At 44.2% G+C, this 27653-nt stretch overlaps 1 protein-coding gene across 2 annotated transcripts; it reads right to left on the bottom strand.

Moving 5' to 3' along the window:
• Positions 1–415: 415 nt before the first annotated feature.
• Positions 416–27423, bottom strand: Exo1 (exonuclease 1). 2 transcript variants are annotated; one of them, XM_076548016.1, is made up of 15 exons: positions 27168–27423; positions 26705–26911; positions 24894–25067; positions 21757–21876; positions 21077–21200; positions 19594–19731; positions 18424–18636; positions 16169–16356; positions 15427–15520; positions 13642–13867; positions 10685–10925; positions 8801–9494; positions 3940–4041; positions 2006–2199; positions 416–829 (listed from the first exon to the last, which is right to left on the bottom strand). In XM_076548016.1, exons 3-15 carry the CDS (start codon positions 25052–25054, stop codon positions 694–696), a joined length of 2631 nt encoding a protein of 876 aa, XP_076404131.1. In that variant the 5' UTR covers positions 25055–25067; positions 26705–26911; positions 27168–27423; the 3' UTR covers positions 416–693. The 2 variants fall into 2 exon arrangements, with proteins under 2 accessions (XP_076404131.1, XP_076404132.1); XM_076548017.1 differs by lacking the exon at positions 27168–27423 and having other exon boundaries at positions 26788–26911.
• Between the last annotated feature and the right edge of the window lie 230 nt (positions 27424–27653).

The raw sequence follows: 27653 nt of genomic DNA, 5'->3' as shown, positions 1-27653 counted from the left end.
ATCCAATTTGGTTTGCCGCCCCACCCCGCCCCCTTCTGAGGATTGTAAGCCTTGGTCTCATCTACCATCTGTATCACAAATGCCTTCACCATTCCTCTCCTGGTCACATCAGATGTGCCCTGGTGTGGCAGGTTCCTTCCAAACCTGCCTAGATCTTTGCAGAATATATTGATTACAGGCCCTGCAGCTTCAGCATCTTGCACAGCGTTAAGTCAACGCTAAGGGATGTTTGGACCCCACTTCAGAGACACTGAGAAAACCAGGTGGTGGCCTTGAGACCTAAGCATATTAACGATTACTATCCAATAGAGCACCTCCCATTATTTTCAATTTACAGGGACAGACAGGGAAGGCAGCTGAAAAATCTGAAAGCTGGTGATTTATCCATTCTTGGGTATAAGTGACTATAGAGATCTGTGGCTTTCCATTTATTTATTTCCATTTTCCACTCTCTCCTGACGTTAGAGTCCTTTAGACTGTTATCAGTGTCGGATTTCCCCCATGAGCACTGTAATCCCAGAAATGTCAAAGACAACTTATTCTTCTATTTAGCTTTCTATGAAAATATAAAAAGCTGAGCAAAAGGAAGTCACAAAGTTAATATACAAAATGCATTCCATTTTAAAAATGGCATTGATAGTACTAAATCTCTCGAATCAGTAAGGTTTTCCTGCAGGCAGTAGAATTCCTCCCTCAGTGGAATATTGCTCTCTGAACGTGTGCACACTCGGGCTTGTTAAAGAGTTCATCTTCCGTCTCTGGAGTGAGTTGGATGTTATCTTTGACTGGAGACAGGGGCTTCTTACAAGAAGGAAGCTTTTCAGAATCCCTGCAACAATATAATAAAAACAAATTTGATTTCCAGGAACTGATTGTTAAAGAAGCAACAACCTAAATGGAAAAAATTGGGGCACATAAACCCTTTACTGAGTAAATCTATGTCAGTTCCTTATGGAGCACATTCAAGGCTTTATTGTGAATACGTCTAATATGTTTTGAATTTTTCTTCTTTGAGCCTCTTCTTGCTTTCAAAAATCACCTTCCAATGTAGGTGCTAGTCTATTAGTTTTGGTGCCTTTCCTGGATTTCACTCTGTAGCCCAGGCTAGCCTTGAACTCATAGAGATCCGTCTGGCTCTGCCTCCCGAGTGCTGGTATTAAAGGCGTGCGCCACCACCGCCCAGTTTGGAGGAAAGCATCTTTAATGAGTTATCTCAACGAATCTTAAATTTATTTAATGTTGGAAATTTTCTTCGAAGAAAAGATTTTACTTTTAATTATATGTATGCATTTATGCATGTGAGAGCAGCAGCCCATAGAGGACAGATAGAGAGGATACAGTTCCCCCCTGAAGCTATAGTTATAGGCAGTTGTGAGTTGCCTTGTGTGAGTACTGGCGAGCTGGGAGCTAACTCAGGTCTTTGGAAGGAGCAGCAAGTGCTCTTGAGGAAGCCTTCTCCGTCCTGCTTCAATCCTCAGTGTCTGTAACCAGTGGACCCTCTCTGTGGGCACACTTTAAGGGCAGGGCCTCCCTGGGTTAGACTTCAGTGTCGGCCGGAGAAGCACCAGTTTATAGTTGGGCTTCTTGTGCTTCTCCATAAACCAAGTGTCCTAAGGGAGGGCTGGGGTGAGTGGGGACCTGACAGCTGCTGCTGAAGTCACACTGTGGGAGTCTCATAGGAAGCTTCCTTAGCAGTTCCCAACGCCGTCTTCTAGAACCAGTCACGTTCCTAAAACATTACTGGGGCCCAAACACTGGTTCGTGTGTTACATGTGTGAGCACTTAACCGACACAGACCCCCCTTCTAGGCTCCCGCCTAACACTGTTCTCATTCCAGTCCTGAGCAATGAGAAGGAAAGGAACTTCCGGTCTGGAAAAGAAGCTCTAAGCTGGACTGAGAGCTGAAGGCAACAGAAACTGATTCCTAGGAAAGCCCGGAGAGCTGGGGACCGGGCTACACAAGACAGTGCTCTGTCCTGCTTCAGAGAGGAACCAGGAAACTCACTTTTTAAAACCGAAGTTTTTCCAGAGTTCGCTGATCTTTATCTGCAGCCCTGGCTTGTTCTCAGCATCATGGTGTTTTCTTTTCAGGATGCTTCCTGGCTTCTTGCTCAGGCTGCTGACTCTGGCAGGCACCAGGGGCTTGATCTTGGTTGTAGAAAGAGAGTCCATAGAACTAGACCTACACAGCCCAGGGATCTGAAGATAAATCAGAATTTTTTGTTACTGTTATTTTGCTTGTTCGAGATGGGAGTGTGGGTCTCCCCAAATGCCAGTTTTAACCTTTTTCTGTCAAAGAACCTAAGTGTCTTTTATATACCAGAATAGGAAAAGAACCCATATGCAATGCAAAAATCTAAAGATATCTGCTACAGAAACAATCAGTCATGGAACAGGCAACACACTCCTGGCATAAAATTTAAGTTAAAAAGGCGAGTCTCATTCCCTTCCTCTTCACCTTATTCAAGAAGGGCTGCTGGGTTCGGTGCATCCACTAAGTAAGCCACATACACAGAAAACTTCCAGTTATTACTTTGTCTTCCTTGATCCCACTTAATGATACCTCTTGGAGATTCTTGCATTTCAATAAGAAACTGAAGTGTATTGTGGTTAAGTCTGTCTGCCCTACCACTATGTGAAGGTAGCATAATCGACTTAAATCTCTTGTTATTTTTGTTTCTACCCAAGGGCTGATTTTATTGTTTGTTTGTGACAAGGTCTCTCTCTGTCTTCCTGGCTGTCCTGGAATTCAGAGCTCCTCCTGCCTCTGCCTCCCATGTGCTGGTAACTAAAGGCATGTGCCACCACACTCCGCCTTTTAAGGCTGATTCTTCTGTGTGCACAGTAACTGTTTCTTAGGATAGATAGAGAGGGAGGTGGGTGAACAAGTCTTTAAAACTGATTGATCTGGCAGTGCACATAAAAGTTGAAAAATTACACAAACAAGGCTGGAGAGATGGCTCAGAAGTTAAGAGCACTGACTGCTCTTCCAGAGGTCCTGAGTTCAAATCCCAGCACCCACATGGTGGCTCACAACCATCTGTAATGAGATCTGGCACCCCCTCCTGTCTACATAATAAATAAATGAATCTTAAAAAAAAATTACACAAACAAAACCCAGAGCTCTGCCTGAGTCCATGGTGTGAGAGCCAGTTACATTTTAAGTTCTAATTACTATGCCTTAGAGATCCATGAAACAAAAATGCCTCTGATCCGCAAGCCCCTTGCCCAAGGACAGACAGTTCCTGGAATGCTGGAGGCTGTTGTTTATGGGAGATAACAAGTCACATGTTTTCACTCCCCTAGACAAGTTTGGTTGATCCATCTGCACCGGATGTGCTTGATCACGTGTGGGTGGGAGTTACGTAGCAGGAAATAGGTCAGGAGGTACACTTGCCCCTGGGAAAGGCAATGAACTATGTATGGGTTTTTCTTCTTAAGCCCTTGCAAAACTTGATTCTGGGCCATCTTCTGGAAACCCATCCACCTAGTCAGTATTTAATTAAAGCTTGCTTTAAATCTGGCTTTAAATTGTGGTAGTGGTCTTATTCTTGATCAGTGGGATTAACAGATATTTTGGCAATACATAGCAAATCATCCTCACCCTAGGAATAGTCAATTACCATGGACTTCATTCTCACAGATTAATTAAAAATTTTAGGGTAAACAATCATAAATTGGATTATGTAACATATATAGAAATACTTATTATTTACGTACATGGAAAAAGATCTTTCAGAAACAGAGAAAAGAAGTTCCAACTAACACATTAAACATCCAAAGGTAAGCATATATGGTGTCCAAAGAAGTTTGAAAGTGGGTATTTTTTTTTAAATCAGAATACAGATATTTTAATTTAAATTTTTTGTGTATATTTCTCATTTTCTGGCAATAAGTACACACCGCTTCTGAAGTTAAAAATAATTCTAAATGTTTTACCTTATTCCTTACAAGTGTGTCTTTCTTTGAAAAGGGAGGTAATTGTTGCTTGGAGTTCTGACTTCCTTGATTATCAAGTGACTTGTCGTTACAATCCGATTCCTAGATTTCCCAGATGGAAAACAAAAATTTACTTGAGTGTTTTGTTTGTTTGCTTTACAAGAAAGGGTTTCTCTGTGTAACAGCCCTGGCTGTCCCGGAACTCACTTTGTAGACCAGGCTGGCCACCATACCCAGCTTCCTTGATTTTTCTTTTTTTAAGATTTATTTATTTATCATGTATACAATGTTCTGCCTGCATGTATGTCTATACGCCAGAAGAGGGCACCAGATCTCATTACAGATGGTTGTGAGCCACCATGTGGTTGCTGGGGATTGAACTCAGGACCTCAGGAAGAGCAGTCACTGCTCTTAACCTCTGATCCATCTCTCCAGCCCCTTCCTTGAGTTTTTTATGACAACTCAACCAATATTCAACAAAATGCATGGAATGAGAAACTTGGGTAAATAACATAATATTATGAAAGACATAAAAACATGGGAAATAAAATGAATTAAAGTATCAAAAGGTTTTAGCTGGAGACATATTCCATAAAATACACACTTAGGATTTTGAAGGCTTCTGATCAGTCACTTCAGGAGCCTGTCACGACTAACACACACATGTGCTCAGAGCTGTGTAAAACCAAGGCAGCTGAAATTCCCACACAGCTGGTCAACGCATCTCCAGGACCCACCCCTCCCTCTGAGGACCTATTGGCTGGTGACAGCTGCTGGGGGGAGGGAGAATCATTCTTCTTTGAGTTTATGATTACTAGAGGGTTTCCCATGCTGCACACCTACGCACATATGGACAGCACTAATTGTACTTCATGGGCTACAAAAACAAAAACAAAAAAAAAAAAAAGGGACAGGAAGTTAGGAGTAGTAGGTGCTGGGGCGGGATATAGGGAGAGAGGGAGAGAGAAAATCTTGGTCACATTCCTTTGTGTATGTATGAAACTCCAAGTATGCTAACTCAGAAACCGCTGCAGTCTCCTGCTTTAAGGGGACTCACTCTTACGTGGCAACAGTTCCAAGTCGCTGACTACAGAAAGCTGAACCAGCACAGTCCCACTCGCTCTTAGCTGTGGGCAGCATCTTCCTTCAAGACGGGCCCTCCTTTGAGGGCCTTGACAGACGCTCATTTAATGTCAGCAGTGACATGGAGGACCTCCTCTGCCTCAGTTCCACGGCACAAGGCTCTTAACGTAGCCAGACTTCTCTCCATGCTTATTCCCATGCATCATCAATAGGAAGGCTGGTAAATGAAGGCAGCACCTGGCGTTTCTCTAAGGTTTCCTGTATCCTCTCGGATTCTATACCGTTATCATGCACTTAACAGTGACACAAGATTGCCTTATGCCTTACAGACCTTCACATTTCTCTGCCGTAGCTCACAGCAGTGGTGTAAATGGTAAGGCTAATTTCTTTTCTTTTGACATGGTCTCTTGCTCTATAGCCCTAATGGTCAGGAACTTATTACACAGACCAAGCTGCCTCAAACTTACATCACAACCCAGGTTGTCGCCAAATTTGCAACCCCCAAAATCTGAGGTTACAGAGCTGCCCCATGGCCAGGTAAGACCAGGTAAGACTCTTAAGATTAGACCCTGGCTAGGGGAATGGCTGGATCTACTTTAACAATGAACTTTCACCCAAGAGCTCCAACACTGAAGCACCTCAGATGTACACAAAACAGATTTTCAAAACAAAGCCTAAAAGACAGTAAAAACAAACAAGACTCAACAGCATTGTTTGGGAACATTTATAAATCAAAGAAATATTATGCCTAACTATGAATTCAATTTTTTTGAGCATTAATCATCCCTCGTAAGAGGGGTTTACAGTAGGTGGGGGCAAGAGGACATTCAATGAATGAGTCAATGAGTCATCACTTAGTTTTTTTGGAGTTTCTTTCCTTTTTTTTTTTTAAGTTTTGCGAGACAGGATCTTGCTCTGCAGCCCAGGCAGGCTTTCCTAGTGCTCAGAGTGCAGGCATGCAGCCTCACACCTGGCTAGGCCTATTTCAACACCACCTTAGGGTAGAAGATGTTTATCCCAGAAGACAGAGTGGCTCTCAGCATGAGCAGCTCACAGAGTGGGAGCAGATGAGGATCTCATTATTCAGCTGAAAGCTTACAGAGCAAGTGAAACAGAAAGATGTGCTGGGGGAAGAAAAAAAAAGCTCCCTCTCCTGCAGGAGCCCAGCAGGCTTGCAATGTCCTCCACACAGCAATGCTTCTATGGAAAATGTGTGAGAGCTGGCCAACTGTCCTGGTAACTCAAATGGCCCTAAGAGGCAACATTCCATGTAGCAGAGGTTCATGTTCAATGAAACAGACTTCCAGACCACGGGACAGTATTAACCATGGAGCAGCTGAAGACAAAGCAAGAGACAGGGAGCTGATGAAGCAGTTCCTTGTGTGGGCAGGGCCTGGCAACCCAAGTTCAATCCCTAGGGCACAGTAGAAGGACAGAATGACTCCTATGGGCTATCTGATCCCTTCTTGTGCACCAGGGCATGTGCCGCCACACACACACACACACACACACACACACACACACACACACACACACACATTCATTAGATAAATAAATCTAATTTAAGAAAAAGAAGAGAAAGGGAAAGGAAAGACAGAAGCCTCAATGTCAGCAGCTGCAGCCCCAATAAGCTCTTAAAGCACTAACCAGGGTCAAATGGGACAGATTTCCAATTCAATACATACACTGACTTCAGTTTTCTTCAAGTGGAAACGATTTATGCCCACATTTTAAGGGCTATTTTCTTATGACTGAATGCAAGAGTTTTGAGTATTTTCAGGCTAGCTGGAAGGCTAGGCTGGCAAAGTGAGTATTTTCTCAAGCTATATGCATTTATTACATGCCATTCAATATTCAGTATTGTCAAGCAAAGTTTTGACACACAATACCACAATTTCAATTGTTCTTACAATTTGGTAATTATATTTGGTGAAGATAAGACAGTACTAATGACTTTGAAGTAACCCATTTAAACAAAGCTATAAAGCCATTACATTATTTCAAAATAAGTTGCTGTGGATAATGCTTTTGTACACTGGTTTAATAAAACGCTGATTGACCAGTAGCCAGGCAGGAAGTATAGTTGGGATAAGCAGACAAGGAGAATTCGGAGAAGAGGAAGGCTAAGTCTGGAGATGCCAGCCCACCGACCAGGGAACAGCATGTAATGGCACACAGGTAAAGCCATAGAACATGTGACAACATATTGATTAACAAAACTGGACTGAATTTAAGTGTAAGAACTAGTCAGTAATAAGCCCGAGCAGATGGCTGAGCAGTTTGTAATTAACATAAGCCTTTTTGCATTCACTTGGGTCTGAGCGGCTGTGGGACCACAGGGCGGGACCAGGAAAACTTCAGCTACGATACATCAGTGATTTATGAGTAATATTCAGTTAAGGCTTTGATGTCAGTTAAATCAGTGCCAAACATAAAAAGAAATTGAAGTCAGAATAAAATGTTTTATATATATAAAAGGATTAAATGCTTTTAAAATTTCAAACAAAAGAAAAATTGCTATTTTGTTTTGTTATAAAGGAAGTTTACCAGAAATAAAAAATAAAGGAAACTATTTCCAAAGTACTAAGATACAATGAACATGAAAACATTAACATAGCCATTCCTTCATATGTTATGAAATGATAGCTGAATTAAAATTTATATTAACAATATATCAGTTCATCTCTTGGCTATCACTGCTTAGAAGACAAGGGTGTGGCACTCTAGTCCTAGTCAGTGGAGTGCACAGCCATCCAGGAAGTGCCAGTGTAGGTGTCCAGGAGTAGAAGGAACGAAGGACAGAGAGGCCCTTCATGTGAATAAAACTCAAGTTTTCCAACAGGAGGATTTTGTTTTTGAATGACTTACTTTTGTCTTATGAGCATTGGTGTTTTGCCTGCATGTATGCCTGTGTGAGGGTGTCAGATCCCCTGGAACTGGAGTTACAGACAGTTGTGAGTTGCCATGTGGGTGCTGGGAATTGAACCCAGGTCCTCTGTTAGAGCAGCCAGTGCTCTGCTGGGGATTCTGCTTTCTTTCTGTATGCTGTGAATGTGTTGTTCTGATTGATTGATAAATAAAATACTGATTGGCCAGTAGCCAGGCAGAAAGTACAGTATAGGCAGGATAAGCAGAGAGGAGAATGCTGGGAAATGGAAGGCTGAGTCAGGAGATGTTGCCAGCCGCCGCCATGAGAAGCAAGATGTAAAGTACCGGTAAGCCATGAGCTATGCGGCAACATATAGATTAATAGAAATGGGTTAATTTGAGATATAAGAACTAGATAGGGGGGCTGAAGAGATGGCTCAGAGGTTAAGAGCACTGGCTGTTCTTCCAGAGGTCATGAGTTCAATCCCAGCAACCACATGGTGGCTCACAACCATCCATAAAGAGATCTGGTGCCCTCTTCTGACCTGTAGGTGTATATGCAGACAGAACACTGTATACATAATAAATAAATAAATCTTAAAAACAAACAAACAAACAAAAAACTAGATAGCAAGAAGCCTGCCACAGCCATACAGTTTATAAATAAAATAAGTCTCTGTATGTTTACTTGGGTCTGAGCGGCTGCAGGAGCCAGGTGGACACAGAAAAACTCCAGTTACAGTGCTCTTAATCACTGAGCCATCTCTCCAGGCCCAGAAGCATAGGAGGATTTTGAATAAAAACTGAGAAAGCCAGTTAGTTCATTTCTACAGTGTTGGCAAAATTTCCTCAACTGTCTAACCAACACACCACTTTTTTCCTGCGAAAAAGACTGCAGGAACAGACTCACCTCTGAATCTGAATCTTTACTGGAAGGCTGGGAAAAGTTCGATGCATTTAAACTGCACAGTGAGTCTATGCTTTCCTGAGATCGTGAGGACCAGGCCACCTCATGCAAGGGCTGAGACTTAGCACTTGACATTTCACTCTTTGAATGACATGTGTCAGTCACTGCACAGGTCTCGGGCAGACAGGTCTCGCTCTTTCTTCGGAACTGCTGTAATACAGTGCGTGGAGAGGGACTTGGAGTTCTTGAAAAATTTCCAAGTGTTCCTGACCAACTAAAACAACTTCTTAGTGTCCCCAGAGTGGGCGGGGAAATGGTTCCTAGGAATTTGCTGGTCTCGGAAGACTGAGCCTCATCATCAGGAGACACAGTCTCATTGCCTGAGACCTGAACACTTGGCTCCTGTGTCACACTTATGTCAACCAGCTTCTGACCCTCTGTGCGTGGACAGTCCAGTGCTCCAAGGCCCTCTGTGCCTGGACAGTCTGGTGTTCCAAGGCCCTCTGTGCCTGGACAGTCTGGTGCTCCGAGGCCCTCTGTGCCTGGACAGTCTGGTGCTCTGAGGACTTCTGTTCCTGGACAGTCTGGTGCTCCGAGGCTGGTAGGACCTTTGCCTTCAACAGCAGTTTCATTTAGAGGCTGAATGCTTGCTTTTTTTGGTACGTAGTCATCAAAATTTGGAGAACTGCAAAAAAACCTAACAAGAAACAGGAAGACAGAATTATCTTTAGTATTTTATCAAGATTCAAATATCTACTTTCTTGCATAAAGCCCACAAAGATCTTGAATTTTAATTGAAGTTTAAATCTTACATTTTTTGTTGTTTTTTGAAACAGGGTCTCTTTACATAGTACTGGCTCTCCTGGGGCTTGATATGTAGACCAGGCTAGCCTCAAACTCACAGAGATCCACTTGCTTCTGTCTCCCAAGTGCTGGGATAAAGACTTGTGCCGCCTGCCAGGCTGAGGTATACATTTTATTATGATAACATGCACATCTTTAGAAAGTTATTTATATGGTAAACCTTTACGTAGAAGAGAGAGTCCAGGATTCCTAAATCCCTGCATTTGGGAGACAGAGACGGGGGATCTCTGTGTTTAAGATAAGCCTAGTCTACACAGTTCTAGACCAACCAGAAAACAAAACAAAAAAACAAACCAAAATCCTGTCTCAGTTCACAGTTGGTCCTTCCCAATTAGTCTATGGTGTTGTTTAGTTTATTTCTAGATCCTGAAAGATAAACTGAAATATTTATAGGAAAGGTGTTGATATTAATAAAGATAATTAAGACAAGATTGATTGATCAATCAGCTTCTCAAAATATCATAAAAGGAGAAACCATGGGAAGTGGAAAGAGAAGCTACAAGAACACAACTCTGACCACACAGCGTGTCCAAAGGGGCTACAGTCCTCCTGTACTCGGATTCTCCATGGGCGGATCCCGAACTAACGGTGTGGACAGGAACAACAATGCATTCTGGTCTGAACTGAGGTGTGGCGAATCATATGGACTAGAGTCACCTAGGAAAGCAGCCTCTGGAAATGCCTGTGAGAATCCTATGGACTGGACTGAGGGAGATGAAGACTCACACTAACTGTGGGTGGCAACATTTCATGGGCCACAGTCCTGAACTGCACACAAAGGAGACGGAGAGCTGGGCAGTCACTGTGTCCCTCTTCCTGACCTAGGTGCCACGTGGCCAGCTGCCTCCTGCTCCCGACCCCTTTCTATAGACGTGACAGACTGTGACCTAACAGACCTTTCCTTTGTCAGGCACTTCCGTCACAGCCACAGGAAAGTAACTAAGGCAACCAGGGCAAAAAGCACACAGTAGGCTTTCGAAGATGAGTCTACCCCGCTTAAGAGGCGCTCTGAGGACACGATACCTGCTTCTGGTCCCTGGCACCACAACTGCGCCATTTTCTTCATTCTTCCTCTGTAACAACACTGCGAACTTGTTCCTTGTCCTAGGTGGAGTGTGCGCATCTGTCTTGTGGGCAGCCCCGCCATCCAGGTGGGGTGCAGACACTTCAGAAGGGTCAGAAGGCACGCTGTCTCCACCACTGGTTTTCCTGGTCTTCTTTGTAAATGAGTACTGACTCAATAGGTCATCTTCAGACAGAGATTCTACACAAGAAAGGAAGCACGCATGAACACCTGGGCTTCTTCCGTTGCTGGCTATTGGCCTGGACTTTACAGCCTGAGTCCTGCTGTCCTAAAGGCAAAGCATCCTTTTTCCCTGCACATGTTGGGCAAGGGCTCTCATGGAGCCATATACTCAGTCCTATTTTGTTTTTTGAAAGCTATGCGTCAAAAAAGGACACATTAAGAATGGCTGAAAAATGATTACCTTAGCTGTGTTTTACAATTTTGCAAATTAGTTAACATTTAATGTCAATTATCTGTATGACTTTATATGAAATTACTCTAATCACAATTTCAGGGCAAAACAGACTCTGAATGGCTATATTTTTATTTTAAGAGTAGAAAAAAATTGGAGGGAGGCTTATATACAAAGCTGTGACTAATGACTGAAAGTTTTTAATGCTCCAATAAAACCATCAACTATTTACCCCTGTGTGGTTTCTGAGGTAGATGTGACTGTGTTCTAGCGCTCGGCTCTTCATTACCATGCCAAGAGGCCAAAGAGGGTTGCTGGGTCAAGTGCAGACTACAGAAAGTGACAGCCAAGAAAAGAAGGCGGACAGGGCTGCAGCACTTTAGGTCCTTCAGCTAGTTCTCAAGTCTGCTCAGCTCCACCCCACTGCAGCCTAAATGCACACTTCCTGGAGTCAGGAAAACAGGGTAAAGATGCCTGCTACCAACCCTGGCCACAGAATGGAAAGGGAGAACCGATTCCTGCAAGATGCCTGCCCTCTGACCTCCACTTACACACCGTGGCATACATGTGTCTGTTCCCCCAATAATAACAACAACAATAATAATGAATGTAAAAATAAAATAAAACTAAAAAGGTGGTAGGATAGGTTGGGGGTGCCAAATTCTAGAGGAAAATCTTCATTTTTAAAGAAAAACATAGTTTTGTTGTTAGTGCCACTAGCTGGGGATTCCTAGTGTCTCACGGGATTCCAGTGGACAGTCACCATCTGTTACCTCTTGGGGATAAGGATTTGTAGCAAGTTGTACACCCTAAGAGATTGGGTCTGGGGCTCTAGATTTCCATACTTTCTCTAATTCACTCAAGTATTTTATAGACAAACACAATATAACCTAAAAAGTAAGACACAGGGGCCACAGTTTCAACAACCCGCATGGAAGTTTAAGATGTCATTGCACTTGGCTTGAACAGCAACTGGAGAAATTCAACCTGAGCTCAGCCAATGACAGAAACAATGAGGAGCACGCCAACAGGCGTGATCAGTCTGACTCTGCAACAGTAAGAGCAGCCTTGGAGAAGGACCCAAGTGCCAACCTGACTGTTGTCTACAGGGTTTCTCTGTGCAGCCCTGGCTGTCCTGGAAATCACTCTGTAGACAAGGCTGGTCTTGAACTCCTTGAAATCTGCCTGCCTCTGCCTCCCGGGTGCTCAGGTTAAAGTCATGTGCCACCACCTACACCCAGCTCCACAGCCTTTTTTAAAAAAAGAGACACTGACAAGTGAATCCTAAAAACTCTGCAGAAAGAGAAAGAACCTCAAACAGCCAAAAAAATAACTTCAGAAAAGCAGAACAGACTTATACCACCAGGGATTTATACTACCAGATTTCAGGATGTGCTGAGCTACGGTAATGAGCATGTGATGCTAAGGCCAGGACGCAGCAGCGCAGCCTGGTTGACCAGCCAGGACGCAGCAGCGCAGACCGGTTGACCAGCCAGGACGCACTGCACGGCAAGGGATTTCCAACAGCTGCTAGGTGGCTATGTGGAAGACACGGAAAACTCCTCGGCCAGCAGTCCTGGACAGCCACACGGCATGCCATACACACACCGAGGAGCCTGGAGCCTTACTGTCCGCCATCTACAATGTCTCTAAACACTAGACCTACAGCTGTGGGACTAACAGGAGCAATCAAAGCAACTGCAGTGGCCTGGGCTTGGAAAAGATCCCTTGACTGGGGAAGGTCCTGCTGCTTAGGGTTGCAATGTACCATGTCCAGACGGCTCTCTAAGCTCAGCACAAAATGAAAGACCCTCCCCGCTTCCCCCAGCGGGGCTTCCTACTCTCTGCCTGACCTTCTTTGGAAGCTGTTCCTGAGCTTGGATGCCTGACTCATCTTTTTTTTTAAAGACTTATTTATTTTTTATGTGCATTGGTGTTTTGCTTGCATGCGAGGATGTCAGGATCCTGCACATGAGGATGGAACTGGAGTTACAGACAGTTGTGAGCTGCCATGTGGATGCTGGGGATTGAACCTGGGTCCTCTGGAAGAAGTTACTGCTCTCAACCGCTGAGCCATCTCTCCAGGCCCCGACTTATCTTAAGTGAACCTTTGCCACAGTTCCCTGCGAATGCTTTCCCCCACCACTCCTATGATAATTAGGTGCTGTGCTCCCATTTGTATGATGGGACCGTGCTGCCAATGCAAATAAAGCACGCTATGAGCACCCGTAGGTGAGGGCGCAGCTGCTGTCCCTGTCCCTTCATGCCCTGGAATGAATTGAGCGGTCTACCTGGAGCTGACTTCAGAGGGTCTTTCTGCCCCACTCACAGCAGTTGGAGCTGACTTCAGAGGGTCTTTCTGCCCCACTCACTGCAGGCTGAGCCCTGCTCCTCACCATTTCTGCTCCTTCTTCCCTCATGGGCTGGTGGCCAACGACCCCAGAGGAAGGAGGAGACCCATAACCAACCATCAGCAGCATCCAGAAAAAGTGAAATACATACCATTTCTTGGTCTCTTCACCACAGAAGACTTCCTGGGAAGATTTAACCCTTTAGTACTAATCACTTGTTTAAGGCCCACGGTACTTGACTTTTCCGTCAACCCAGGGGCGTGGGAAACACCGTTCACCTCTAGTCGAGGGCAATAATTCCTGTGCCAAATGCTGTTGGCCACAGGTGACTTCTGACATGCTTTGTCATTCCAGCTGTGACTTTTTGGGTGGACAGGCTAGAAAAGAACAAGGAGAAAGGTTACTTGCACAGGAGAAATGGCCATTTCCTACTGTACCTGCTTATTGTAATGTTCAATTACCGTTCAAAAGAAAAGCTTTTGAACCTGGCCTGGTGATGTAGACTACTCAGGAGGCCGAGGCAGGAGGATCAGGCTACCTCGTGAGTTCAGGCCCAGTCTGGGTGAGTCAGTGAGCAATTTCAAATTAAAAAGGGCTGAGTGGTGGAGTGCTTGCCTCCAGCCTGAGGCCTGGGTGGGGGGTGGGGGGGAGTAGGAGAGTGAGGAAGAAAGGAAGAGAGGGAGGGAGGGTCCTGATGAAGTCTGTGCTCTAATAACTTTTTACTTTCCTCTGCTAACCTCACCCTTCTCCATTAAATATGTATTATCTTCCTAGGTCTGTCTTCTACCCACCGGCTCATTTCTAAGACATAAAAACCAAATCTTCCGCCTGGCGGTGGTGGCATACGCCTTTAATCCTAGCACTTGGGAGGCAGAGCCAGATGGATCTCCTAGTTCGAGGCCAGCCTGGTCTACAGAGTGAGTTCTTCTAAGACAGGCTCCAAAGCTACACAGAGAAACCCTGTCTCAAAAAACCAAAACCAAACAAAACCAAAAAACCAATCTTCCTAAAAAGAGCAACAACACAGTGAGGCCAGTGAAAGTGTCTGTAAGTCTGCACATCACCTCAGCAATAATCCCACAGCACATGAACACTTCCACAGCCTTCAAACAGCACCAGACTACAGAGGCATGTGCTCAAAGCAGTCCCCCACCATACTTAGATATCTGTTCACTTCTAATTAGTTATTTGAGACAGGCTCTCCTGTAGTCTAGGCTGGTTGAACGGATCCTCATGCCTCAGCCTCCCATGTGCTGGGACTACCACCAGGAGTCCCTTGGCCAAGCCTGGATAGAAACTTGTATTCAAACCTAAACGATCTAGTTTTGAAAGAAATAGCTTGTATCAGACTTACTTGCCACAGAGTCTGAATGATGTAAAATAAGAAACAAAACACTGAATGTATCATATAGTTATAACAAATGCTTGTCTTAAAAATATCACCTAGTCACTTTTTAATTTTAAAAACCTAACTAATACATCTACATTTAAAGAGATAATTTCTCTAGGATCAAGTTAATCATTCTTTAAAAGTAATTGGCTACATGTGGTGGCACACACCTTTAATTCCAGCACCCAGGGGGCAGAGGCAGGCGGATCTCTGTAAGTTTGAGGACAGCCTGGTCTGCATAGTAAGTTTCAGGACAGCCAAGACTTCATAGTGAGAATCTGTCTTAAAACAAAACAAAAGGACAAGATTTCACTATATAGCCCAGGCTAACCATGAATGGCAATTCTCCTGTCTCAGTGTCCCAAATCCTGGGACTACAGATACCTGTCCGCCCCCCCTCCCTCAGATGGAGTTGTTTTCCATGTACACTCTGCATAGCACTGAGTACCAAAATACTTCATAGCTGCTGAGCAAAAAAAGCCTTGCCTCAAAGTCCTTGAGTCAAAACTAAAAGGTGCCTTTATATAGCAGTTCATAAAATGTTACCATAGTGTCTGGACTGTAGTCGTCAATCTGCTCGAAGGTATCTATGTCTCTGTTTCCAAGTGCTATTTGCAGAGCTACGGAGTCCTCAACATACCTGGGTTGGTAAGGTTAAGGAGAATGTCCTTACAAACAAGCAATCGAATCATACTACACTAAGGAATGAAAATGCTGTCCATTACCACAGAGAATCTTCAAGGTTTATGATATACATAGATCCCACCTACTGTTCACATCAGCATCACTGATAACAGGCAGGGTAGCTGGCCTGTGTCCCTGCAGGAGCTGCCCATCTTCTTGAAGGGAAGCCCAAGTCAATTCCTCCCTTTCCAGAGAGATGTGGGAAAAGTCCTGGCCACTACCTAAGTGACTGAGAATTCTGCAGCCGCCTGAGTCCTGGTGACCAGCAATCCTCCTGAGGAAGCAGGCCTGCCCCAGTGGCTCTCAGGTGACACTTCTGATGCGCTTGCTAAGAGCAGGTGACCTGGCGCCAGTGCGGTCAATTCCATTGGAGCAATCACTTGCTACACAGGTGAGCCTCGGGTTCACATTCAGAAACTTAACTTTGCACTAGCACGGTTTTTTGGAGTTGAGTAAAATATGGCAATCTGCACCATAAAATATAAGACCAACTTCCAAGTTTTTCTTTCTTTTTTCACTAAAGTCTCACTAAAAATATTGTGCTACTACCAACAACGATAACAGAGTAAGTGAAAAATTCAACCGCATGGCTCAGAAAGGATACCGCCCAGCATAACTCAGGGTTTCGGGGTTGACGTCATCTCCATAGGCATTGAGAGGGACCAGCTTCCTTTGGATAGGGTCGAACACTAGCTGGTAGAGGAAAGTATTGTTGGCTCGGATAAATCCTGCAATGTAATCCTCTGGCACCGTTATATTCATCTTGAGATAATGCCCAATTTTCTTGATAACCTAACAATGGATATAAAAATATTTCATGTAAAGCTGAAGAGGAGTGTGTCGATCCCACACCTGACACTGCAGACCGAGGGGAAAAAAATCAACTGCTTTTATCTACACCAAAAAAACTTCTAACAGAAAACACAGCCATGCCAAAATCCCTCAAAACTCTGGTCTCATAACCAGTTTTGCACTGTTCATCCAAAATGCAAAATATCCAGCTTATGGAAAGTATACATTTCCAGAAATACTTTTTAAAGTCCTTTCGGCAACTGGTGCCCAGAACTGGGACCTTTGGAGGTAAGTCCCCTTTGTCAGTAAGAATAGGACTTCACCTAAGGGTTTCTAAAGCCCCCTGGGTAAGAGCTAGACCAGGCAAAAGAGAGATAAAAGGAAAGAACTGAAAAAATTTGAAGTCATGGGCCATAATGAGTCTAAAGAAAGAAGGCTCTTTGTAAACATAATGCAGCATACTTTAAAGAAAAAGGGAATTAAAATTAATACTTCACAAATGATTGCTTCCTTACAATTTACATAGCAATGTAGTCCTTGGTTCCCAGGTCAGAGAACTTTAGATTTGGAAATCTGGGATAGCGTAGGAAAGGATATTCAAGCCTGGGACCAAGAAAATGGGTCAGAAATTATGCTAACTGAACTAGAGTTCTCATGTCCAGTCACCCTTTCCCTTTAGTAAGACTCACAGGCCAGAGATTAATATTTAAAACCCATTTTGAATTCCGTCTATCATTTAACTGCTCAAGGTCCCTCCTACCTTAACGATATCCGGGTTATTGGCCAGCCTCAGTACTTTGCAGTTCAATGGAATGCTAATTATTCTCAGACAAGCTCTGGATACTAATGAACCTCAAGAAATAGGTACTTCACTGTTCTCCTATGGTGGTCCCTATTAGACATAGGTTTAGACCCCCCCCACTTTGTCATCTAACTTTTGGGATGCCCCTAACACAAAAAGTAGTCACTCACAATACTAATCTGAGGGGAGGAGAAGGAAACCCTTACATTCTACATAAAACTAGCATTAATAATGTATCTTTTTATGGACACACTGAGATACCTTTTATGTGTTTTACTATCAAAACAAGAAGTGTGCCTCCAGGATGTACACATCTTTTGTCTAGATATTTACTTGCTGATTCTCCTAGTAGAGTTGGACAACAAGACATCTGGGTTCTTAAGTTGAATTCTTTTTTTTTTTTTTTTTTTTTTTGGTTTTTTGAGACAGGGTTTCTCTGCGTAGCTTTGGGCCTTTCCTGGGACTCACTTGTAGCCCAGGCTGGCCTCGAACTCACAGAGATCCGCCTGCCTCTGCCTCCCGAGTGCTGGGATTAAAGGCGTGCACCACCAACGCCTGGCTCTTAAGTTGAATTCTATTGGCTCACCTTTTGAAACACCTATGTGAACTTAGGAGTCACCAACTCCTGACACTCCTTGTAAGAAAGGGACAGGATTTGGGAACATATTAGCAGGACTACAGGGTGTCCTTATTGGTATAGTTGTGTTTTTCCTAATCAAGGAGCTGCTATTCCAATTCCTCTCACACCTCTACAAATTCACGATTGGTCTATATCCAGAAAACAATAAATCTGAGAACTAAAGAGTTCAAGGCCATTCTAGGCTACACAGCAAGTTCAAGAGCAGCCTGATAGTAAAAAACCTTGTCCCAAAACAATTTTAATGGAGGGTGGGTTACGATGATGCAGGATGGGGTAAGAGTGTTGGCTTTGTGATTTCTGTTAACATGAAAGAGCTTTTTGTTCAGTTCAAATGAATTAATATTCAAATTTTTGTTTAAATTTCTAATTCAGTATATTGAGAGCTATACTATACATAATCAAAAATTATTAGCACACAAAACTTTTCAGAGTATGAAGATCCTTATACTTAGACCAGATGCCTGAGAACTACTCCTAAGTATTAGGATCCAGGAGTCAAGAGTTCTCATGTCCAGTCACCTTTTCCCTTTAGTAAGACTCACAGGCCAGAGATTAATATTAAAAACCCATTTTGAACTCCATCTATCATTTAACTGCTCCTTCATAAGGTGAAGGTCCCTCCTACCTTAACGATATCCGGGTTATTGGCCAGTCTCAGTACTTTGCAGGCCTTTGCTAAGCCAATCCCACGAAGGGAGGAGAGGTAGTCACAGCCTGACAGGATACACATGTACCGGAACTTCTCCTCCGTGAACACATCCCCAAGCTGCTTGCACATGCCCAGCCGTGCCTGATCCACTTCCAGTCCATTTCCAAACTGGTCCATTTTTAAAATCACCTTCACAGAGGGAAATGATCAATACCTAGAAAGGCCACTTTACCAACGTTAAGTCATCACAATAATTCTAAGGAATCACTCTTGCTCCAAAACACAAGTTTTTCTTCTTACCTTCTTTTACATACTAAAGTGGCCAATCTTTTATTATTGTTATAGGGGCAATACATGCTTATTTGCAGGAAATTTTAAAAACCTGAAATTGTCCATGCCCCATTTATCAGTCACCCAGTGTTAAGATTCCAATGAGCATCCTCTTGGCAATCTAAGAAGATGCATATACATATTATATCTGTTATCAAAAGGTAACCAACTACCTATGGTTTTATATTTTAATTCCCTCTTTAATGGATCATTATAAAGTTTACCATTAAATTGGTCTATACATAATTTCTAAATAATTGAATAATATCCTTGTCATGGATAAGTTTGTTTACCAAACCTAATTAAAAAACAAACAAACAAACAAACGTAAGGCATGTGTTATTAATATTAAAAAGTAAAACTAGCCAGGCTGGGGAGGAAGGAGAACTCGAAGTTGAAGGCCTGCCCAGGTTATAGAGTTGAGTCCAAACCCAGGCTGGGCAGCTTAGTGAGACCCAGTCACAGAGTACAGAGTAAAGAGGGCTGTGGTTCAGTGGTGAAGAGTGCTTGTCTATCAGTCAGAGGTTCAACCCCATACACAACCACATACACAAAACGTCAACCAAAAGACAAGCTAAACGCTAAAGAACCCACAGGCTGGGGCATAGCTTAGTGGTAGATACTTGCCTAGCGTGCATATGCCCTGGGCTTATTACTAGAACCCCCAAAAGCAAACCAAACCCAAACCGAAATGATAAAGCAATACACAGATATTAAGTGGCATAAATGGGTATTCCAGGTGAGGAAGTCTTTGGCTTCTCAACACACACAGCTCTTCCCCACACAGCATCGTGGGTAGCAGCTGCAGTTCAATACCTTCTTACAGCCGAATGCCAGGAGGTCAGAGTCCTCCGTGATGACAGCTTGCACAAGTCCAGCTTTGTTAAGGTAGGCCAACTGAGCATCAGCTTCATAGGGAGCCACCAGGCAGTCCACTCCCAGGGCCCGAGCAGCCTGTGAGAGACCACAGTGAGCTTGCAGCATGGTATGAGAATGGCACGGCGTCCCCAGCCTACACACACACACACACACACACACACACACACACACACACACACACACCAGTAATACTTTCCAAAAACCGTGCCCTTTGAAGTAGAATCTTTCAACTTTTAGTTCTAACATATTTTACACTGTTTTGTTTTAATCAGTTTATAGGCTTGGGTGGCAGCTCACTGGCCACTCAATTCTGAAGACCTTAGTTCTAATCATAGAACCCACAAAAGATGAGTAGGATAGAACCTATAGGTAATTCCAGCACCACCACAGCAAAAAGAGGGGTGAGAAAAGAGAATTCTTGGAAGCTGTCAGGTGGCATACACGCTGACAAACAAGAGCCTTGCCTCGAATGAGGTCAGAAAGAGAGGACTGACAGCCAGTGTTGTCCTCTGACCGCCCCATGCAATCTGTGGTATGTGCATGCCTGCACATGTGCACGTATGTACGTATACATTCACACACACACACACCCCTAAAAAAATTAATTTATAAATTTGAAGAAATCTTGCTATAAATTTTGTAGTGGTGGTGAGTCTGTAAGTTACTGTATTCACTGTATCAAATTACAAAAAGCTTCTACGTTAGGAGTTGTTACATTCTGAAAGTACACAGATACTGGTTTGGACGGTCCATGCACTGTTCTTGTAAAGACTACAGGCTGCCTTGGCTGGAGGCAGGCCTGCTAACACAGTTCTGGGAAACTGCAGACCCTCCTCGCTGTAGGTAACATCAGGGGAAACACATCCCTCTGCCTTTCTCCTTTCTCCCTTGCCTACCAAGCTTCCCTTTGCACCGCTACTTGTGTCCAATTGAGATTTCTCCTCTGCAGTACACAGAACTCTCTTCGGGGCAACAGAGAGCACGTGTTTTCTGTAGACCTCACTCTCTCCTATATCCATCCCCCTGGCTCTCCAACTCAAGCCATAACCAACTGTCAAAAGACAAAGAACCTTGAGAGAAGCCTCGGGGTGCTTATTGGAGCCCAGCACAGACAGCAGGACAGCTTGACGCACAGAGCTGACCTAGAACGAGGAAAGTGGGGGCTGAGCCTAAGATCTGGGTGAGGGGTGCTTAGAAGCTTCTCAGCAGGGGCAGATTACAGGGGTTCTGCAGAGCCCCTCGATCAGCGAGACACATCTCTGGCCAGCATTCACAGAAGAATGCGAGCTGGTGGTTAAACACAGGCTCCACCGCAGCGGGGTAAGGAACAAGCCCCCAGGACCCCGTCCCTTGCATCTCTGTACACACCATCCAAGGCAGAGCGTCTGTTCAGTGGCTTTGCTGTTTCTCGCTAACTCACTTTTATTACTTTGTGGGCCATGGAGTGTGTGATGTTGACAGAGCGAGTGAAGCAGTCTCGGGCTTCTGACACCTTGCCCTCTCGAAGGAGCTGCTTCCCTTTAAGAAGGTTGCTTTGTCGTCTCCTGAAAGGGAAGAACACGACTAAATACAAATACTTACAAGCAGAATCAAGACATGGTAGTAAAACTGCAATTATAACAATTTTGCTAGGATGAAAGAGATGAATACATTTTAAGCTGCACAATTCCACATCAGATTTGCTGGCATATCAGCCCAGACAAAAGGAAATGAGGTTTTTTTTTTTTTTTTTTTTTTTTTGAGACTGGGTCTCATGTAGCTCAGGCTAGCATCATACTCACTAAGTAAACTCCAGACCCTTCTGACTCTACTTCTCACGTACTGGGATTACAGGCAGCGTCACTACTCTAGCTGAGGAAGTGATTGATAATGTGTGCAACATGCCTGAGAAAAGACTTTCCCGCAGCAATGTTTCATATTGAAAGGCAATTATTTTTAAATGTGATAACAATCTAATACAAACGGAACATTTAAGGGAATCTGTTCATGTACGTAGTACATGAACAGAAAAATCAAGACTTTAGAAATGTGGTATCCTATGTCCAGAAGCATCTGGCCTCAGCGCAGTTGAGCCAGATGTTAAGTATGGAGTCAACTTACTCTCTTCGAGATCTTTCCACTTCCTTTTTCGAAGGTAAGGTACATCCATCAAAGACAAGAATAGGCTTGACCCCATGAGACAGCAGCATATTAACAAACTTCATACAAAATCCTACATACCTATGAGAAGGAAAAAGAGAATGCATTTACAGGCTTTGAATCTCTTAATTTTATTTATTTATTGCTTTATTTAAGACCAGATGGCAGGACTGTGAAGAAGGATTTGTTTTTTGATGCTAAACTCTCCAAAGGAAACAGATAGACGGTTCAAATTCCGCTGCAAGCGGTATGGGTCAGGTATGTGGTGGTTAGAAACTATTTGACTCTCTAAGCCAGTGGTTCTCAACCTATGGGTCACAACCCCACTGGGGGATTGAATGACTCTTTCATAGGGGTCACCTAGGATCATCGGATATATCAGATATTTACATTACGATTCATAACAGTAGCAAAATTACAGTTCAGAAAGAAGTAGCAATGAAAATAATCTTATTGTTAGGGGTCAGCACACATGAAGAACTGTATGGAAAGGCTGCAGCATTAGGAAGGTTGAGAACCATTGCTTTAGGACGCTCTCAATTGTGGATGAAAAGGCTTTGACATCTTTCAATTTTCATACTTTATTGTTGTTCCAAATATTTTATTATTCTTCTATTAAAAAAATTGACTTGAAATATGTCAAATCTATTGAAAAGTTTTAAGAATACAACACTTGATTCTCCCACAATACCGGTATTATCATACCCAAGAGACATGACAGTATTTTCTACAATGCACCCTACATGAAATTTCATCCAATAGTGCCAATAATGTCTCTCAGAACCAGTGATACCCCGGTTAATGTTGAACATGGTGCTCAGGGTGTCTCATTTCACAACATTCCACAGCAACATATAAACCCCACCAACTCACAGCCAGAATGCTCAGTGGGTAGAGATGCTGGACACTGAGCTTCTGAGGGAGGACCCAGCGGCACTTAAGCTAAGCTTTCGAATCAAACGTAGTCAGTTCTGTGTCCACTTGCTGCATTCTTTGCTGTGGACAGTGGCGAGGGCACCACACGGGAGAATAGCGGCTACAGCTCGATTAGACACCCAAGGGCAGATGAAAGCACACCAGGACCAGTAATGCTTTAAAGCAAATTTGCATCTCTCTCTAACTAGAAAGCATAAGGCATCAGGTACCAACCATTCATTTTACCTCCAAGTCAGCACATGCTGATGTCAATCTCTACAATAACCCTAAGTGTTTATAATTAGCGTATCAAAAATTCCAAACTGGTGACCATTTATTTCTGGCTAATACTGCTGCCCCTGGCAGGATGAAAAAGTAAAGCAATTAATTATACCAAATATGACTTCTAAGTTGTCAGGGGAAATTTTAAATCCGTAGCAGATAGTAAGCATTTTAGTTTCATCAATATTTAATGAGGGCCTGTCAGAGACTGGGCCCTGTGGATTTCATCTCTAACTTTTCTAACAATAAAGGATATTGCCTGGATTTTAAAAATTCTTCCAGTTAATCACAAATTTGAATCTAAGGCTGGAGAGAGGGCTCAGTGATCAAAAATGCTGGCTGCTCTTTCACTGACTGCTCCTCCAGGACCGGGGTTCAATTCCCAGCATCCACAACTGCCTGTAACTCTAGCTTCAAGGGATCCAATGCCCTCTTCTGGTCTCCTCAGGCACCAGATACACAAGTGATACACAGACATACAGGAAGACAAAACACCAACACACCAACACATCAACACACACACACACACACACACACACACACACACACACACACACACACACACACACACACACAGATATCCTAAACTAGACACTAAGTTTTCTTGGCTATGGAACTATTCAAATATTCAAAGAAAGCCAGTTGTGGTAGTTTTAATGAGAATGGCCCCCACATTTGAGTACTTGGTCCCCAGTTGGTAGAACTATTTGAGAAGGACTGGGAGGTGTGGCCTTGTTGCTGGAAGAGGTGTGTCACCAGGAGCAAGCTTTGGGATTTAAAAGCCCACACACTATTCTGTTAGCTCTCTCTCTTTGCCTCATGCTTGTGGTTCCGAATTTAAGCTCTCAGCTACTGCTCTAGCACCATGCCTCCCTGTTGCCATGCTCCTCTCCATGATGGTCATGGTGTTTTCTTACAGCAACGGAAAAGTAACCAAGACACCAGATGTGGTGGCACAGCTCCACAAGCCCAGCACTCGGGAAGCTGAAGTGGGAGTGAAGGAACTCAGGGTCATCCTGGGCTATAAGGTAAGGTTAAGGCCCACCCGGGATACACAAGACCCTGTCTCAAAAATATAAACAACACACAAATCGAGCATGGAACGCAGTAACAAAAAAATGAGGGCTTTTCTTTTTGAAAAGCTAAAATGGCACAGCTTTATTTTCAGAAATTAAAAAGCAATCATACTCATATGTATGCAAAAAAGGCAGGGGGTACTAGACAGTATAGTTTTATATACGAATGCATGTGAACCTGTCCAAAGTGAGGTCACAGAGCTACTGGATGACAACAGGCCCCACCATTTTTGGCCAGAACATATTGTCCCTTTGCCTCATTTTGCTAACGGAGATTAGCAGTGTGTTGCGGGGGAAAACATCATGGATTCTGAAAACAGTGTTAAAGTTTATCTAGGGTAGAAACAAAGGCTTCTCTTAAGCAAAGAATAAAGGAGATAATATTTGATCTTTGCCTGTCCATATCGGGCTGACTTCTTACCAAGAACAAAAGTCAGGTCTATACCACAGAAGGAAGTCTGGCAATATTCTAAATACCTGTCCTTAACAAATGCTAGTGTTTATTAAGACAATGACCAGGAAAACAAAAATTTTAAACAAGCACCGAGATGCTGGGAATATAGCATAGTTCATAGAGTACTTGCTTAGCATGCATGAAGCCCTGGGCTGTTCCTAGCATGACCTGAAACTGGGCGTGGGTGGCGCAAGCCTGTAATCACAGCATACAGTAGGATTCCTCCTCCAGGAAGCAGGAGCAGAAGTCCAAGGCCATCCTTGGCTGTAACAAGTTCCAGGCCAGTCTGAAATACCTGAAGACCGTCTCAAAAAATGAAAAGCACCAGCTCATTTTACTTCTTAAACAAACTACCACACACCCGAACTCACCTATCTGTTGGTTCCCCTTTGGCTAGCTTTTCAGCACAGGCAATAGCTCCTTTGTGAAGCCAACAGTAGGTATCCACAGCTACTGCCTGTCCTTTGTACTTCTTGACATTGATGGGCTCCGAAGCCTCCTTGATGAACTGAAGCAGTCCCTGAATCCCCATAGTGCCGAGTTAACTACACGAAACACAGGAAAAGGGGGAGAGACAGCAGCATTATAGCAAAGCTTATTTACCAAGAAGTCTCAGAAAAATAAACCCAGCCTGGAACCTAGCACAGAAACTAACAGTTAGCTGAAAACTAGCCTTATCTCTGCCAACTTCTGTAGCTCACAATTTTATCATCACCAACACTAACCTGAACACCACTGGGTAGTTTCTTGGTGGTTATTCTTTCCAAAACACTTTCATACTTAGAATCCTAACATGGGCTCTCATCTCTTAACACAGTCCTAAGCACACCGAAGGCATTAAAACTTTAAGTCTCTTTCAAAAAGATGGTGTTGGAAGCTTACAAAACTGTGCACACTATGGTATTATATTCACCCCTACAAAAAGGCATTAAAGGGCCACATCCAAAGCTGCAGTGGAGAAACTCAAAAGTTGGGAGAAAGTCAGACATTCCAAGTGAAAGGTAATCAGAATCATGGAAATGGATCTGGACTTGTACATGGCATCAATCCAACACCATCAGAATGCAATACTCCAAACAATAAGTAATCATAATAAATAAACAAGTCATGGTAGTGTCTAGGGACAATTTCATCAGACTCTCTGAAGGCTGTACTAAAGCAATGTGAAAACACGTTTGCTGTGCAAAAACAGCTTCACCCAGTACAAGTATTTCCATCAAAGATCATGTTTTTATTTGTGTTGGGTGTGTGTGTGCAATGAGTGTGTGTGTGTACATGCATGTAGAGGCCAGAGCAAGGCATTGGGTGTCCTCTTCTATTGCTCTCTGCCTATTCCCTTGAGGGAGGGTATGTTACTGAAACCAGTCCAATGAGTCCTTGGGACCCACTATCTCTGCCTCCCAATGCTGGGGTGCTACTGGCATTCACAGCCACACGGGGTTTTAACAGGGGTGCTGGGGATTCTCATTCAGGTCCTCATGTTTGCAAAAGCCAAGTGCTCTTACCCACTGAGCCATCTCCCCAAAATTTATTTTTTTTTTTTTTTATGGTATTATGTATGTGTGTTGGAGTTTATTTATTTTTGGTTTTTCAAGACCGGTTTTTTCTGTGTAGCTTTGGAGCCTGTCCTGGAACTCACTCTTTAGACCAAGCTGGCCTTGAACTCAGAGATCCACCTGCCTCTGCCTCTGCCTCCTGAGTGCTGGGATTAAAGGTGTGCACCACCACCGCCTGGTTTGTGTTGGCGTTTAAATGAGAGCCTTGTTTGGACTGCATATGCCAACCTAGTTGGGCCTCTAGCTGAGCTTTCCGGGATTCTTCATTCATGGCCTCCCTTCTCTCAGCACCGGGATCATACCGACAGGCACCGGGCTTGCCAGACTCAAGGTCATGTTTCTACTACAGGATAAGAAGCCAGCAGTGCCCCCGTGGACACCATAGGAAAACAGCAAGGCTCTTGTCCTGAAACTTGAGGTTCTTAGACCTTTAATGCCACGTCCAATAACTATGATTCCCTAGAGGGGGCATGACTTCTGAAGTTTAAACATCAGGCAATTTGGATGCATGCAGGTGGGCCTCCAGCCACGACTTGTGTAATCCACAAATGAGTCCACTACCTTTAAAGGCAATGTCTCCTAAATGTGTGTTCGTGCATGCTGAGGGAATAAAAGGACATAATTACATTTCATGAAACTTCGTTAAGTTTCTTCTAGGCTAAGTATATCTTTAGCACAGGAGTGACTGAGCGCCATATGGCACACCAACCCCAGGAGATCGCCGGTGGTACCCCAGGTAACAGCAGCCGCGGCTTCACCGTAGTCCTGTCTCCCGGGAATGAACAAACAGGCATGGCCCGCAAGTCCATGCCAGGCGCTGCGGTTCCTCAAACCTGCACGTGAAAGGAAACACACAAAGGAAACTCGTCGCTAGAGACGGGCGGACCTATGGACACACTCGTCAGCCCGCACCTCCGGGAAAACGGGAGACGTGGCGCCCGCGGCACTCTTCCACGCTCGCACTCTCTTCCCGGATCCCGCGCCGAGGAGGGAGGACGCGTGGATCGGAGCCGCGGGGACCTGACTTCCCTCCACACAGCCCGCTCCCCTTGAGTCCGCCCGCCGCCCGGGTAAGGAGGGATCACTCACCGGGGCGCAGCAAGCCGCGCTGCTGCAAGCGCAGCCGGGGACCTTTCAATTTGCGCGGGACCGCGAGGCCCCGCCCAGCGGACATGACGTCACGCGCGTCCTGAGCCGCAGTCTCCGCCTCCAATTCTCTGTGACCCCCACCTTCCTCTCATCCGGGTCTTGAGGCCCTTCCTCTCATCGGGCTCCACCTCCAATGACCAATGCCAGCTCGAACCCGGTGAAGCCGGACCCAGAAGGGACCGCTCATCCATGCGGTGTGTATGGGGCGGGAGGGCGCGAGAACTGGCGCTCCGGAAGTTGCGTTCTTGTTCTCGCCGGTGCTAATGGGAGTTGTAGTTCTCGCGTGAGCACGCCATCACAGCCAGGTACAGGGGCTCTAAAGAACGTCCAACTTGGGGTCAAAATTGTTTTGTTGTTTTAAAACTGGGGAAAGAGCCCAGATGGAATTAGTCGCTTAGTCCCAGGCCAACTCCACGATCTTTCGTC

The sequence above is a fragment of the Peromyscus maniculatus genome, chromosome 11, assembly GCF_049852395.1.
Source record: "Peromyscus maniculatus bairdii isolate BWxNUB_F1_BW_parent chromosome 11, HU_Pman_BW_mat_3.1, whole genome shotgun sequence".
NCBI lineage: Eukaryota > Metazoa > Chordata > Mammalia > Rodentia > Cricetidae > Peromyscus > Peromyscus maniculatus.
The sequence above is the reverse complement of the archived record's forward strand: the minus strand, read 5'-3'. Positions and strand labels throughout refer to the sequence as shown.